This window comes from Lynx canadensis, chromosome B4, assembly GCF_007474595.2.
Source record: "Lynx canadensis isolate LIC74 chromosome B4, mLynCan4.pri.v2, whole genome shotgun sequence".
NCBI lineage: Eukaryota > Metazoa > Chordata > Mammalia > Carnivora > Felidae > Lynx > Lynx canadensis.
The window spans coordinates 64,970,721-64,988,492 of NC_044309.1; the positions used below are offsets into that span (position 1 = coordinate 64,970,721).

Genomic DNA, 17,772 nt, shown 5'->3' on the forward strand with positions numbered 1-17,772 from the left:
TCAGTCGGTTGAGCGTCCGACTTCAGCTCAGGTCACGATCTCGCAGTCCGTGAGTTCCAGCCCCGCGTCGGGCTCTGGGCTGATGGCTCAGAGCCTGGAGCCTGCTTCCGATTCTGTGTCTCCCTCTCTCTCTGCCCCTCCCCCGTTCATGCTCTGTCTCTCTCTGTCTCAAAAATAAATAAACATTAAAAAAAATTTTTTTCAATAAAAAAAATAAAAAAATAAAAATATCTACAGCTGTCCAAAATGGTGTACATGAAGTATAGAAACCAAAGTTAGATGTTGAAGAAAAAGGTTTATGCCTCAGGTTGAGATGTTAGACTTCTGTTTTCTAACACTTAATTTCTACGATTCTCTATCATTCTATGATTCTTTAATAATTTTATTCATGATATCATTATGTATATTAATAAAATGGAATTTTATTATGTAAATTATGTTATGTAAAATCAGAATTATAATCTGAGGTGTTCCAAATTTACTCTCTTGTGTTTAATTAGCTTATTTTCTATTCTCAGGACGGAAATATTAAACAACTATTTAAATACCATAAAAATGGTATAGCTAATCCCATTCTAATTCTTTTTTTTTTTTTTTAACTTTTTTTTTCAACGTTTATTTATTTTTGGGACAGAGAGAGACAGAGCATGAACGGGGGAGGGGCAGAGAGAGAGGGAGACACAGAATCAGAAACAGGCTCCGAGCCATCAGCCCAGAGCCTGACGCGGGGCTCGAACTCACGGACCGCGAGATCGTGACCTGGCTGAAGTCGGACGCTTAACCGACTGCGCCACCCAGGCGCCCCAATCCCATTCTAATTCTTGATATTCTTTAGTGCTAATCTGGTATTGGAATATCATTTTTTCCTTAAGCTTCTATATCTGTTCCTTATATAGAATCAGGGGCTTAAATTGGGGTCAGGCCACCATTGGAGAGTATTTGTGAAAATAAGAATAATTTTAAAAAGAATACAAGTAGTATATGTTCTGAATTATTAAAGGGGTCTAATATAATTTAGTTATATATTCAGTGTTCTTAAGCAATTTAGAATATATTGTTGAATAAATATTTCTGCCTAAATCACTTTCCCTTATGTAATGATTTTCATTTTTAAAATATTTATCTATTTACTTATTTATTTATAGAGCATGTGCATGAACGGGGGGAGGAGCAGAGGGAGAGAGAGAGAGAATTCTAAGTAGGCCCTGTGCTGCTAGCATGGAGACTGATGCAGGGCTCCATCTCATGAACCATGAGATCATGACCTTCACCAAAATCAAGAGCCAGAGGCTCAATCAACTGAGCCACCTAGGAGCTCCTGTATTGATATTTAAAGAAAATTTTTGTAAGCAAAATTCCCCCAAAAGTTAATTCCTTATTTCTTATAAATTGATTCCATAATTTTACCCTCATACTTTTCGATATAACAAAATTTTAATCTTCTAATCTCTCCCTAAAAATCAGCACTTTCTTTATGTCTGTGAATATAATTGTACAGCTGTAAAGCCCCTCTGGCAAGAATCAAAGATTAGTAATGTTTTTGTTCTAGTAAGCCAGTGCCCTAATTATAGGGTAAATAGTGCATATTCTAAGTCATAGTTTAGCTAGTCAGTTAAGAGAAGCTTTAATTATTACAATGTTAAACTATTGCCATGACAAAACAGACCTTTTTCTTTTTGCTTCCCCCCCCCACCCCTTTCCTTTTTCTCTTTTGGAATGATATGATAAGTGGCTAGTCTCACAAATATCCAGCCAATCAAAGTATAGGACATTTTACTATTACTGATCCCATTCTTACCCTTCAAACCCTAGGATGGCACCACCCAACTATTTCTCCAATAGAGAAGGAAAAACTTTCCCTACCTTGCCTAGAATATCTGACAGCAGCTAGATAGATCAAACTTAACTTAATGCCATAGGAATAGCATGCATTACCATGGTGATTTTCAAATATTTATTACCAACAGATCCCTTCCTTCAACGAAATCAGAAGCCAGAAGTTGAATATGTAAAGACAGCACTGCTCTGGTTGACGTGTGGGTAGAGTCCTGGAATCTCACTGGAAACCAAGCCAACTTTTCCCTACTACCCAGAAGAAAGTGCTTGAAGATCCTAACACTGAGATGAGGTAGGCAAAGTGCTGGACTAGAATCAGACAGTTTGCTCCCAGCTTCCCTATAAAATAAGAGCAACTTTGGGCAAGTCCCTTAACTTGTTTGGGCTTTCCGCTCCTTACCTATAAAACAGTCCTTTCACATTGTGAAGACCCAGTGAGATATTAGATGACTGAAAACTGTAATTTCTCGTCTGATAATATCATTACAATTCAGGATACAAGGAGCTAAGGTGCAAATGCCATACTGAACTCTCTGGTTCTGACAATCTGAAGTATAGGGTTGCTATTTGGGGGTGCACAGATGGCACAGAGTCACTCCTGTGGGAGAATGTCCTGCAGCCACCGCCCTGGACAACATAGACTCTCTGATTAACTCACTTCTCAGCACCTACCAGTTCTCTTCTCCTTAAGTGGGAAACCTTTATCCTCCTACTCTTAACTGTAGTGCCTTTACCATCTGTTCAGTTTACCTTAGATATTGCTTGAGAAATCAGAGAGGAACAACAAAAATATATTTAGCAGCACTTTATTGACTTATTTTAATGTTTATATGGAATTCATCTTACCTTGTTTTTTGTTGGTATCGAAGTTTGTATCAGAGACTGTCAGCATATATTAAAGGTTACAGCCCCATTTCATAGTTAAGAAGTCTTGAAAAGTAAGACTAAATCAAGTTTCTGGTAAAGTAAGTTTTCATCTTTATTTGTTTCCTATTCTATTCAATTCGAAACAAGGATTCACTCAATACAGGCACAAAAATAACAGGCAGAGCACCACATATACGAAGGCAGACTAAGTTGTATAATATGTCACAATGAATTTTTAAAATAAAAATTGGAAGGGAGCCTGGGTGGCTCATTCCACCAGCATCCAAGTTTTGATTTCGCCTCAGGTCATGATCTTGTGGTTTGTGACTTCGAGCCCTGCGTTGGGCTCTGCACTGACAGTGTGGAGCCTGCTTGGGATTCTCTCTCTCCCCCGCTCTCTCTGCCCCTCCCCTGCTCACACACTATCTCTCAAAATAAATGAATAAAACTTAAGTAAATAAATAAAAATTGGACATCGGCAAAATCCTCTATATCCTTAATCTCTTCTTTGAATGTTCTCACATTATTGCTCAGTAGAAACATGACTTTTCTCCAAGGACATGTTTCCTGTGTGCCCCTCTCATGTGGTGGCTGATGTTTTCCCTGCAATCCTGTTCCACTGGCCTGGAGGCCAGGCAGTCGTACATTCCTCTTGTTCTCCATTGCTCCTTTGACACCATTCTCCCTTCATCCACCTCTCCCAGTGCTGGAGCTCAAGTCAGCAAGTCATATCCCCATTACTACTTATTTTTAGTAGTCTGTTGATTACATCACTCTCATTTAAGTCGTCATTGTTTCATTTCCTGCTCCACTAAAACACTGCCTTTGACAATGTTTTTGTTCTAACTGCTAGCAATGCACATGTCTCTTCCCACCTTGTGGCCTCTAGGTTCCCTGAACTCCCCTTCTACCATGATGCTCTTTACTTACTCAAGCTACTACCATGTACATAGATTTTGTCATCATTAGCTGCAAACTCTCCAGAATCCCAGTGTCATGCATGCCTCTCTCTGATCAACACCCATTATCCTTCTAGCTCAGACCCTCTTACACTCCAACTCAGACAACCTTTCCAATTCACCAGAACCTCCAATCCATTGTCTATACCACCATTTCATAATCCCTATTTCCCTGATGTCATTTCCCTCTCTTTACCCAGTTTTAATTTCATAGCTAATCAGTAGTCACTCTCATTAACACATCCCCTATTCCCTGTTGCTCCCTACCTTCTTAGTAGCAGGACAAAACTGTGGCTCTGGTTGAATTCAAGTCTCCATCATTTCTACACCTGCACAAGTGCAAGTGAATGCAATTGGAGAAATACATAAAACAACTCTCACTGGTCTACTTTATTTTTTATTTAGAGAGAGAGAGAGAAAGAGAGCACACGTGTGTGCATGCATGCACTTCAGTGGAGGAGGGGCAGAGAGGGGAAGAGAGAATCCCCAAACCCATGGGGTTTGATCTCACGAGAGATCAAGAGTTGGATGCTTAACCACCTGAGCCACCCAGGTGCCCCTCACTGCTCCACTTTAAATTTGTGACCACATTCCTCATGCAAACTCTAATGTAGCATAGCAATCCCTTCTCCCTCTCAACCTCCTGGATTCACAAGACGACTATTTCATACCTTCTCATTTTTCTACAAACCTCCATCACCACCTTCTTCATTCTTAGTCTACATTAAGGACCAAACTTCCCATTGCACTCAGAAAAAACTGAAGCAAAGAGCAGAAACCTTCCGCAGACTCCCACTATCATCAACCCTCTTATCAGCATTTGTACCTATATGTTTTGCCTTGAAGCCAGTCCCTCCACTTATATACTAAATCCCATTTTTTCTCTTATTACCTTGAAGAATATTCCCTCTGCTTAATGCATTAATCCTCCCTCTCTGTTGAATCACTGCCTATCAGTATAAAAGCACACTATTGTTTCTCCCAACTTAAAGGAAACTTCTTTACACCACTTCTTCTCTCTGTACTACACTGTTTCTCTGTCACATTTGTAGCAAAACTCCTTGAAAGAGTTGAGGACAGTCTGTTTACTGTCTAATTGATTTCCTTCTATTTAAACATATTCTAATTAGCTTTACATATGCCCAACTCCACCATAACCACTCTTAGAAATGTGAACAATGTCTTCCCCACTTTGCTAAGCTCCCAGGGCAATTCACGGTCTTCATCCCAGCTGACCTTATTAGGGTCACTTAACAATTAATCATTCCTGGTTATTTACATACTCTGTTCACTTGGCTTCCAAGTTATACCTCTTGGCTTTTCTCCTGCTTTACAAGTCTCCATTTCTCAGTCTGTTATGCTCTTCCTGATGTCTGCAAACAGTGTATTGAAATTATTTGTTTCCACATCTGTCTTCCATTCCTCAACCCGTGTGCTAGACTGTAGTCTTCATAACAGCAGAGACTAAGTATTATTCACCTTTTCATGAATTTCATAATAACATATGCTGAGATTCAGGAAATGTTAATTGGAGTTTGTATTAAAACAATTTACCCTAGGGGCGCCTGGGTGGCTCAGTCAGTTAAGCATCCGACTTCGGCTCAGGTCATGATCTCACAGTTTGTGAGTTCGAGTCCTGCATCAGGCTCTGTGTTGACAGCTCAGAGCCTGGAGCCTGCTTTGGATTCTGTGTCTCCTCCCCTCTCTTCCCCTCCCCTGCTCATGCTCTGTCTCTGTCTCTCAATAATAAATAAACGTTAAAAAAATTTTAAAACAATTTACCCTAATATTCCTGTGACTCATGAAATCAAACTTCCCAAGAATATTCTGTATTATAAAGAAGAGTCCAATCAATTCATAATTAGTGCTTATAAAGAGGAGATGGTATTTGTCAGTGCCAGAAAACAAACTCTCCAAGTTTGAATTTATTTTATAAAGTTTTGTCTTTGACCTTGGTTCAAAGAGCCATCCCACTTCAGAAAAGAAGTTAGTGTATTTATCAAATACATGTTTCATGAAAAGGGTTATTTAACCATTTCAAGCACCTGTACAGCATGTTTCATGAAATTTTATTTCAAAGAGATAGTTCTCAGTTCTCTCAGTTTTGGGTAAATACTGCTTCTTGACATCCTAGCTAGGTTTATATCTTTTATACTCTCCCTTTGTGTAACATCTTGCTTTCCATTACTTACAGTGCCCTGGAATGGATAATTGCAATTTCTGCTTTTAGGAGGAATTTAATTGAAAAAAAAATCTCTTAAAGAAAACTATACAATCCAGTTTTATGTATTTTTATATAATTCTTTCATTTCTCTTATATAATGATTTTAAAAATTACTTTTGTAAGCAACCATACATAGCTGATTGTAAGTCCATGAACACATATAAGACAATTTCTTCCTATGCACATTTTCCTGCTTTTGTTAATGTTCAGTTGGCTCTGCCATTAGGTTTCCCAATTATTTTTCAGTAGGTATTTAGAATCCTAACAGTGGCTAACCTATGTAATTCCTCATCCTCAACAAATTACTTTCCACTTACTATTCACCTCTTCTCTATACCATTAATGAATGCACAGAAAATTGGCCCTCAAACTCATCCCTGGGAGTATACCATCATTAACCTCTTTCTAATATGGGCAGTTTATCTCACCACCTGATGCTGTTGTTAAAAGAGCACAGAGAAGTGGAGACGACCCCAATCAGTTAGAAGCATCACTTGACACTTATTCTGTATCTACACAGTGATAGAAATTAGGAGCGCATAAAAGTAGGCTACACAGCCTTGTTCTCCTGAGAACTTAGCATCGAGTTTGGCAAATAGCTAGAGCTAAATATTAGGACAATAGATAATTGCTAGATTGTAACTATGGCTTCAAATGATAAAGGGTAATAGCTCATAATTGGGCAGAGAAGGTAGACTCTGGAATGCATTTTCCTTAAACATCTTACAGTAGATAAAAAAGAGGTCACCATCCCAGATGAAGGAAGCACAGAAGCAAAAATGCAGATGCCGAGAGGTGGGGATAGTCAAAAGACCAAGCACTCCTCTAGTGGACAATCATGAAGTATCCATTTGGATCAATAGGATGAGGTCATCAAATTATTTAATGATTTTTTTTTTAGACCAACAAATATAACCTGAGTTCCTACAGTACTTTGTCTAGGTGTCAAGAGCAATACACAAGTGAATTCGGCATTTTCTGCCTAAGAAAGCAGCATAGAGCTCTATGTGTGGGGGAATATGGAACCATAATGCTTGAATGGTAGCTTGATATCATCAAATTGTAATTGTTTGAATGGTAGGCTTTTATTTATTTATTTATTTATTAAATGTTTATTTATTTTTGAGAGAGAGAGAGACACACACAGAGTGCGAGTGGGGGAGGGGCAGAGAGAGAGGGAGACACAGAATCCGAAGCAGGCTCCAGGCTCTGAGCAAGCAGTCAGCACAGAGCCTGATGCGGGGCTCAAACCCACGAATGGCAAGATCATGACCTGAGCCAAAGTCGGACGCTGAACCGACTGAGCCACCTAGGCGCCCCTGAATGGTAGGCTTTTAAAAGGTATAGGCTACACTCATAATGACTAAAATGTCACAGTGTTTTTTATAAGGGATCTTAGATTCTTCCTTTACAACTTCCCTCAGGTTTTTGTCTTTTGGTTATTGTTTGCTATTTCTTGATTTTTATCATGCCTGAACTACTATATTAGTTTCCAAATAGATGTCTTTTTCTTTAGTCTGTCCTATAAACTGTTGCCAAATTAATTTTCCTAGAACACAGCTCTTTATCCAAGGGACTCTTCTGCTGCAAATATTTTTGACAGGGCAGACCTTGAGTATCCTGCCCATGGTTTCAAGACCTCCTTATATAGTTTGAGTCCAGCCAACTTTCTCTTCTATTTTACTCCTCCACTGAACTCTGTTTTCTGATCAAGTAAATTCCACTTTCATGGCAACATTTCCTATTCTAGGTCTTTTCACATAAAATGTTTCCATCTGGGATGCAAACTTTCTCCCAATTGCCATTTGTGTGAATTCTTCATTTCCTTTAGCCTTTGCCTATTGGCCCTTTTCTAAGCCTCATGCTAGGAATAATTTTTCTGTTCTCAGAATTCCACATTCTCCACCACAGTCTATACTTGTAATTCCTTATATTGAAGTTGGTCTTTCATGTCTTATCTTTGCATTATGTTGTAAATTTTTTTCCTGCTCCCTTAAGTTTGCAGAGTGGACAGGGTATGTATAAGACACTGATGATACCTATTAGTAAATATCTACTGAATAAGACTATTGAATGAATGAACAATCAATCAAGATACATGCTAGAATAATGTTAATAACTAAGAAATACGGAGATGCCTCCTGAGTCATTTGGCTGCTGGCAAGCTGATGTGGCCAAGTGTCTAGGCACTTGAAAAGGAAGATAAGAACTTGGAAAATGTTCCAGTTTCCAGCAATGCTGTTAATCTCTGAACAAATCAAAATGTTATTAAGTTATAGAGACAAATAAGACTTGAAAGGGTAAGATGTTTGTCAGCTACTGTCTGAGCCAAGTAAAAGGGAGTCCCAAAGGGAGTCCCAATGGCAGACTGGAACTGGCATAGCCTAATAAGGTGACAAAACCAATTCATTGTGTGCGTGTGCATGTGTGTGTATGTGTGTGGTTTGATTTTGCTACATTTCAGTGAAAAGTTAAGATTTGAGCAGAATAATCTGATTTATGATAATGTGCCCTCAATCTGTGTCCAAGTGGGCTGCATAATGAACTCAGCAATTTCTTCCTCCTTCCATATAAAGGTAATTTCTAGTATGATGAAGGAATTAATGTAGATGAGGGGTTTTGAGAACTAAGTATAATCAAGTTTTAGGCAAGGAATTCATCTCAAGGCCAAAGAGATTAAAATCGTGACTCTAGTCATTCACAATAACCACGTACAATCTTAGATTTCTGAGTAGAATGAGCAGGAAGATGCCCTCATTCTTCAACCTCCAAACTCTCTGTCCTCAGCAGACTGTAACCAACATCTTTGATTGTAAAAAACTATATATCCCCTTGGCTTTAATGCTTAAAATGTGAAACCATCAATCTGGATAAATTTGAATTCTAACTTTCACCAGCTGCATGACTTTAGGCAAAATTGTAAATTTCCCTGGGCCTTGAGTTAACTCACAAGTAATGGGAATAATTAATAACACTTACTTCATTCAGGTCGGCAGGATTAGCAGGAAGGGTGCCTGGCATAGTGACCAAATTGCAAGTGCTCAAAAATAAATCTTTCTTCCTTCCCCAGCCACTCATATAAACAAGGAAATTCAAAGAGGTAGATGAAATATCAAAGTTCTAGCAAAACTATGAATTTGTATTCTACTTTTTCTCTTAGAAAATACAAGATATGTGTAATTTAATCTTTATGTTTTTTTAAGATTGGGGGACAAAGTGCACTTATCAACTAAAAGAGCTTAATGATTCTGAGTGCTAAGCTGATTGATGTACATACTGCTGTCAATATTTAAAATATGTTTTATAAAAAATAAATAAAAATGTTTTGTAAATTAATTGAACATTTTTACTCTAAAACTTCTGAGTGTCTTTAAGGCTTTACCAAATACTGTATTTGGCTACTGTTGCCAGTGATGAGAGTAGTGATAATCAAGTAATATGATAGTTTTAAAGCAGTTTTTCTTACAAATATTTTTTTTATTTTTAATTTTTCTTAATATTTATTTATTATTGAGAGATACAGACAGAGCATGAGTATGGGAGGGGCAGAGAGAGGGGGAGACATAGAATCTGAAGCAGGTACCAGGCTCCGAGCTGTCAGCACAGAGCCTGATGTGGGGCTTGAATTCACAAACCATGAGATCATGACCTGAGCCAAAGTCAGATGCTTAACTCACTGAGCCACCCAGGTGCCCCTCTTATAAATGTTTTTAAAAGTGGCATAGGAGATAATTATTTCAGTTAAATATCCATAATAGATAAGTTTAAGTTAACATATATTCATATTACATAGAAATCATAAAAATTAAAAATGACCCTAAATGCCACTGCTCAGAAAAACTAACTATGAGACATACATTGGTTATAAATTTTTTTTTTTAATTTTTTTTTCAACGCTTATTTATTTTTGGGACAGAGAGAGACAGAGCATGAACAGGGGAGGGGCAGAGAGAGAGGGAGACACAGAATTGGAAACAGGCTCCAGGCTCTGAGCCATCAGCCCAGAGCCTGACGCGGGGCTCGAACTCCCTGACCGCGAGATCGTGACCTGGCTGAAGTCGGACGCTTAACGACTGCGCCACCCAGGTGCCCCGGTTATAAATTTTAAAGAGCACAGAAAAGCATAACGTGGAAGACACCTCCATCCATCCTCCTTATTCCAAAGTTCCTTATCCCCAAAGTAACAGTTATTCTTACTTGTTTGTCTGGAATGTATTTCAGAAAGAGGTGGATTTATTTATTGATACAATTCTCTTCTTTTCTTTTTTTAAAAAAATTTTTAATGCTTTTATTTATTTTTGAGACAGAGAGAGACAGAGCACGAGCAGGGGAGGGGCAGAGAGCGAGGGAGACACAGAATCCGAAGCAGGCTCCAGGCTCTGAGCTGTAAGCATAGAGCCCGATGCAGGGCTCAGACCCACGGAGTGTGAGATCATGACCTGAGCCAAAGTCAGACACTTAATGGACGGAGCCACCCAGGCGACTCTGATACAATTCTTTTCTATTTCACAAAAGATATACTGAATATTCTTTCAATCCTAGTGGCAAACATGATCCATGCACATTGTTTCAATTTCACAGATTTTTAAACCTACAAAAGCATGTCATGTCAGAAAGCATAGATGTTACTTAGATTTAGAGAGGTAGAAAGGGAAGATTAGGAAGTCAGTTACTTAGCAGGAAACCACACTTGCCTTCCCAAACCACTGATTTTCCTCTGCCCTCGGGTGAAACTAGTTGTTACTTCTGAGAACCAGAGAAAAACCAGTACCACTACTTTGTCATTCATTTTAAGGACTGATGACCATCCTTAATAGAAAAAAATGACCCTTCACAAGAATGTGTTTTTCCTTGGGACGCCTGGGTGGCTCAGTTGGTTGGGCATCTGACTTCGGCTCAGGTCGTGATCTCGCAGTTCCCGGGTTCGAGCCCCGCGTCGGGCTCTGTGCTGACAGCTCAGAGCCTGGAGCCCGTTTGGGATTCTGTGTCTCCTTCTCTCTCTGCCCCTCCCTGTTCATGCTCTGTCTCTTTCTCAGAAATAAATAAACATTAAAAAATTTAAAAAAAGGAATCTATGTTTCCTTTAGAGTTAACACAATTTGAAATACATTACAGCAAATTATTTTCATTCAAGCAATCTTTTACTGATTTTTCCAAGCAGAGTTAAAATATATCTCCATGAAGAGGCTCTCATTTCCCTCCTTTTGTATACACTCTTTAATGTGCTCAGGATATTCACCAAAACTCCTGTGGCATTTACCACACTCTGCCCAATATGGCTTGGCCTGTATGTGTTCAAATAGCATTTTCCAGTGGTTCCATGTTACTAAACAACTGTAGACTCAGTATTAATCTCTGTTACTCAATTTTGATTGTGAACTTCCAGATGATTTCATGACAGACATTGCAAGTAGCTGTTTTCTTGATATTTATTGGTTGACTTAAACTACACTGAGACTGCAAGTAGCAACTATCAAGCAATGATCTTTCAAGGGAAAGAGTTAACAAATAATAGTCAGTAGTTATGTTATCTTACTGAGACCTTAAATTCTACTAAAACCCCTTCATGGTACTGCTCCCTGTCTGGCTCCTTTGTCCTCAGTTTCCCTCATCCTTACTTCCTCTGTCCTACCCTTTTCCTCTTTTTTTGTTTTTAAGGTTTATTTATTTATTTAATTTTGTAATGCTTCTTCATTTTGAAAGAGACAACATCTGTGCATGAGTGAATGGGGGAGAGGCAGAGAGGAAGGGAGAGAATCTCAAGCAGACTCTGTGCTGTCAGCATGAAGCCCGACTCAGGGCTTGATCTCAAGAACTGTGGGATCATGACCTGAGCAGAAATCGAGTTGGACCTTACCCGACTGTACCACCCAGGTGCCCCTATTTATTTATTTTTGAGAGCCAGAGACAGCCAGAGAGCTAGCATGAGAAGAGGAGGGGCAGAGAGAGAGAGAGACAGAGAATCCCAAGCAAGCTCCATGTTGTCAGCTCAGAGCCTGATGTAGGCCTTGAACTCATGAACCGCGAGATTATGACCTGAGTTGAAATCAAGAGTTGGATGCTTAACTGTCCTGCCCTTTTCCTCTTTATTCAATGATCTGTTTCTTATGTCATTCTCATTTCTCCTGTTTTTCTTTGCTCCTTTCTCATCTCCATTTTTCTCCCCTTACAAGGTCACACACACACACACACACACACACACACGCACACACATACATGCACGCACAGTTTTATATATTTGATCTTTTCTTACCGGGATGAGGATGTAGGTTCAGTAATTTGTCTTTGCACACGTGCATGTTTAATTAAATGTTCTTTTAAAGCATTTTGGACTTCTGCTGGGATATCAGGGGAAGTGTGGCTGATTTTTATAGCAGGCTCAATAGCTTTTAGAGCTGGCTTTTCATTTTCTTTAACTTCTTTTTTCTCTTCGGTCTCAAAGACTTCAGTAGGAGCACTTGAAATGCTCTGTGGAAGGGTGCTGACATTGGAAGTCACAGGTTTGCTTTTCCAACAAGGCCAGCACAACTTCCAGAAGACAAAAAGTGAGACAACCAACAAGGCCAGGCCACAGAAGCTGACAACCACCGCTAACAAGCTGACCGAAATATCTGGAAAAAAAATCACAATGTAAAGAAATATTAATCCACTGATAGTGTACATAAAAGAGCAGAAACAGTGAGATAATTTACATTATGGTTATTGTCAACAGATTTCTTTTTTAGAGTTTCAAAATTTACTTTTAAGTTAGGGAGGAAAGATTAATAATTAAGCCTGGAAATTCTCAAAGGAGATATATGAAAAATCCCAATTGTGTACAGAAAAGGCATGATGTATGCACATTATTTCAAAGAACAGTACAAGGGGTCCAAGAGTTTGCAAAATGAAAGGTGGCAACTTATAACCTGCCATGAAGTTATGAAACTTAAGAAACTCAGAAAATGCACACAATAAGAAGGCTTCTGTTTGTTTCATCTTTTATCTAAAGATGTAAACTTCTCACTTTCTAAGCAGGGAATCATATCAAATATTTGTATAAACCACTTTCTGTAGTCCAAATAAGAATAATATGTTACTAACAGAGAAGAGGTACACTGGTAGTTATATTTTTAACCTCCCTAGGTCCTTTCTGATAACCTTGCATGTTCCTACTTTCTAATGTCCCAAATTAATGATGTAAGTATCTCTAAAATATCCTTATTTCAAAATAACCACAAAATTAATATATGCTCATTATGTAAAATGATCCAAAGAAATATAGTAAAAAAAAAAAAGTAAGATTGAGTAAATAAATGAATGAGAGAAAAGAAACAAATCTCCTGTGCAGAAGAATTCCAAGCAATATACATAGATACTCTGTTCTAAAGAAGGTGGACCACAGCTCCCACCCCTCAAGTGTGGACATAGTGCACATACTGCACATAGTGACTTCCTTCCAGAGAAGACAGTATGAAAAGGAGTAAAAAAGGGTAACTATAGTTGGAGAGACCTCACCAGGTGATCAAGGTGACTATTGGCAATAATGAATCATGTTGATAGTACACACCCTTAATATGATGTGATGAAAATGGCACTCTACCTTTGTGGTCTTCTTTCCCAAACCCATAACCCAAGACTAATCATTAGAAATCTATAAGACAAATTCCAGTAGGAGGGCATTCTACAAAATATCTTACCAGCACTCTTCAACACTGCCAAGGTTGTCAAATAAAAAGTCTGAAAAACTATCATAGCCAAGAGGAGATTATGGAGACAATGACAACCAAATGTAATGTGGTATCCTAGATGGAGTCCTGAGATAGGAAAAGGATATTAGGTAAAAACTAAGGAAATTTGAATAAAGTATGGACTTTAACGGTGTATCAATACTGCTTCATTAATTACAACAAATAACCCATATTAATGTAAAATATTAATAACAGGAGAAACTGGGTGTGGGGTATATGGGAACTCTGTACTATCTTCCCAATTTCTATGTAAATCTAAAGCTGCTCTAAACAATCAAGTCTGTTTTTTAAAAAGTTAAGGATATCCCCCTACCTACTTCCATTTTCACCTTCCTAAGAAAACCAATGTTGGCAATCTGGTGTTACAGCACCCTTAAAAACTAAACAGATTTCCTGTAAAGGGAAATTTGTCTAGATGTAAATAATCTTGTCATTTTCTTTTACAACTTTGCTTAGCCTCAATGTAAATATGAATCCAATTTCTTTTGTTTAAAATAAAAATGTTAGGAATATGTTATAGGCTGAATTGTGTCTGTCCCTTAATCCTTTCCATTTTCTTATGTTGAAATCCTCACCCCCTAGTGCCTCAGAATGTGACTGTATTTGGAGATAGGGCCTTTAAATTAGTCATAAACGTAAAATGAGGTCATTATGAATAGGCACTATTCCAGTATGACTGGTGTCCTTGTAAGAAGAGGAGATTAGGACAAAGGTGCTCACAGTGGAAAGACCATGTGAAAACACAGGGAGAAGGTGGCCACCTATAAGCAAGGGGAGAGGCCTCGGAAAAAAAATCAACCCTCCTGATACCTTGATCTCAGACATCAAGTTTTCACAACTGTGAGGAAATAAGTTTCTATTGTTTAAGCTACCAGTCTGTGGTACTTTGCTATGAAAGGCCTAAAAAACTAATAAAGAATAAATCTAATTTCCTTTAACCACCACTGGAAATTCAAGATTTCCTACCCCTCCCTAGAAGCAACCACTGATCCCAGTTTGGGGTGTATCTGTCCAGCCCAAGCACTAATAGAGACACTTCTTAAAAACCCATACACAACTTTTTTAAAAAATCTTAAATGGCTTACTGCATATTTGTTTCTTCAATTTGCTTTAGTTTTTAATTCAATGATCCTTGGGGTCTAACTTCATCTCACATAGCATTCCATAATACTTCCCCATGATGGATATTATGGGATAGATTATACCCAGTGTTTTGCTATTACCACATAGCTATAATGAGCACCTTTGCCCCTTCTTCTTGTACATATTCGTGAGTGTTTCTCTAAGGTAAATGTCTAGAAATAGAATTGCAAGGTCATAGGTTATGCACATATTTCATTTTATTAGCTATTTCCAAAAGAATCCCAGAGTGTCTATAACAAAAACATCCTAAGAGTATACTAGTTCCTGTAATCTCAGAGAAAAGCTGTTATACTTTAATTTTCACTGACATGATGGGAAAATGATACCTTGTTTTAATTTACATTTTCCTGATTAGTAAGATAAAATGGTTCTGTTGAAACTCCCAATTTGTAGCTAATGGAAATCTATTCAGAAATTGAAATAATTCCAAATTTTTAATGCTACCTAATTATAAGATAAAAATTAATTTGACATACTGTGATACATAGATATTAATATTTTCCTTCATTTTCTACTTGCTTATTAAAGCAACCATTAAATATATTTCCCATTTATATTCAATTGGTGAAGAATGTGTGATCATATTTTATATTTTGTAATTTACTTTTACTTATTAATTTGTTCATTAGCCCCGTAACTTGAGGAAAAAAAGAAAAACACATCAGTATACTTCCTACTTTTTTTAATGTTTATTTTTGAGAGAGAGAGAGAAAACATGTGCATGTGCACAAGTGGGGGAAGGGCAGAAAGAGAGAGGGAGACACAGAATCCAAAGCAGGGTCCAGGCTCTGAGCTGTCAGCACAGAGCCTGATGACGTGGAGCCCAAACCCATGAACTGATCATGACCTGAGCCAGTCAGACGCTTAACCGACTGAGCCACCCAGGTGCCCCTTGCTTCCTAATTATTTTAAATGGAGGCATAAATACTACAATTATGGATTCATAATATTTATGTATTTTCAGCTCCACTTACGTTAATTTTTCTGGGTATTTTAACGCAGTTAACTTCTTCAACTCAGCTGGAGCCAAAAGCCAAGATATAAGGAAACCGCAGGACAATGTGAGGTAGAAGAAAGGATGGAGTTCGTTTTCAGTCCATAACTGAAAATGCCTCCCTTCTTACTTATAGGCATTAGAAAACTTTTACTCACCCACAAAAATGTGATGACATTCTTTTATGCCATTTTTCCTACATGCTAGGTTTTGGAATTCATAAGGTTATTCTCATTTTAGGAAAAAGTCCTGTGGAAATCTCTGACCCTAATTCCATTTTCCCTACTACTGACAATTTTCTTTCTAAAATCAGTATCTGGTTCTACCATTTAGGGGCCCATAAACTATTTCAGCCAAACTAAATTACTTGTGAAAGTGAAAAATTGTGTTATCAATAATGCTTGGGTAGCAGGAAGAAACCGAGTCATGTCCTGGCAACTGAGATGTATGGTCACCTTACCTCTCTTAGCCTAACATTCTTCTATATCACCTCTTAGCCATCTGGGACAAATCCAAACTTTGTAAGGCATTCCACAGCACCTTTGTGATTTGACCCCTGGGAACTGCTCAGCTTTATTCTTCTGTCACTTTCCTACCTGTACTCCTTCCCCTGACCACTCATTACTCTCTCGTGATTTTGTTCAGGCTGTTGCGTGTAGTTCCACTGCATTTATCTTCCTCCATTTGGCTTCCTGGCAAATTTGTATTCAACAATCAGATCCAAATAGTACCTTTTTTGACACTCTCTTACCCAAAACTCCTGGGACACAATGTGTTTCAAAAATTATTATTTTCTTTTGAATATTAGAAAGGCAATATAGTACACATTATGTGGGATAACACTGAGTAACCAGACACATTGATACATCTAAAATGAAATGTATGAATTAGTCACACTGAGTGGGATCACTGAAGATTATAAGTAGCTTAATGCCAATTCAGATAGGATGTTGATACCAAAATGCTACAATTTACAAAATAATTGTCAGTTTTCGGGATTTTGAGGTTTTGTGATTGTGGATAAGAGATTGCACATCTGTACTTATTTTGCTTCTCCAAATGTTCCCATCCTACACATAAACTCATTCCTTGATCCTTCAGAGCAGAAACCAAATTTATTCACCTATTGTAGTGTCTGGTATTTATCAAATGGTCAAAAAATGTTTATGGAGCTATTGAATCCACATTTTGGGAATTACCTGAAAAAGAACTTAAAAGGCTGTAGGTTTTGAGGTGGCTAGATGACTAAAAACTGAGTGATTTAGAAGGAATATGCAGAAATCCTTCTACCAGGAAGATAATATAATGTAGCTTGTACCCTGGCACAGTTTAGATCTGGGTTCAAATGTCAGCTCCACCACGGGGACTTTGGGCAAGTTGTTTAGGTTTTAAGAGTCTCGTAAAAATAGAAGTATTTATATTTATTTCATAGGATGTTGTGAGGTTTAAATAAAGGTATATAAAGTATATAAAGGTATATAAAGTTAATTTGGATAGTAAGTGCAGTGATGGTTTGCTGTCATTATCAACTCTTTATTTTTCTTTAAACAAGAGTACTGAGGAGAAAAGAGGCATAGTTATGGATTGAGTATAGACTGAATGGTGATTCACAGATTAGTAACAAGAGGAGAGACTCATCTGATGACAACTGGTACTGAAAGGAGTGAATTTGTTTAAAATGAACACTAGCATTTCTAAGTAAATATTAATGTTTCAGGAAGCTAACAAGTAACATTCCATTTTCCTGTCCATATGTGCTCAAAACAACTGAGAGGCAAACACATGTTCAAACAGGCAGCAATTAAAATACAGGCAGCTATCAGCTTAGGTCTATCAGAAAGTGAACTTGCTAATATGCCACCTTGAATTGAATTAGACTTGACCATACAGTCACAAGCCTGGCTGCACCACCACTGGTATTCCCCATGAGGACTGGACCCCATAAAATTTACTACATGGAGGAGTAGAGAATATTTGTTTCCTGAGGATATGAAGCTCATACATCAAAGAAGGGGGAAACTG

The 17,772-nt window shown here is 38.0% G+C and overlaps 1 protein-coding gene across 1 annotated transcript in view; it reads right to left on the reverse strand.

The window, feature by feature from the left end:
* SYT10 (synaptotagmin 10) overlaps positions 1-17,772 on the reverse strand; it is a 63,806-nt gene that overhangs the window by 33,011 nt on the left and 13,023 nt on the right. The window contains 1 exon segment of the mRNA XM_030321722.1: positions 12,140-12,497. Within this exon segment, the coding sequence (XP_030177582.1) occupies positions 12,140-12,497 (358 nt within the window).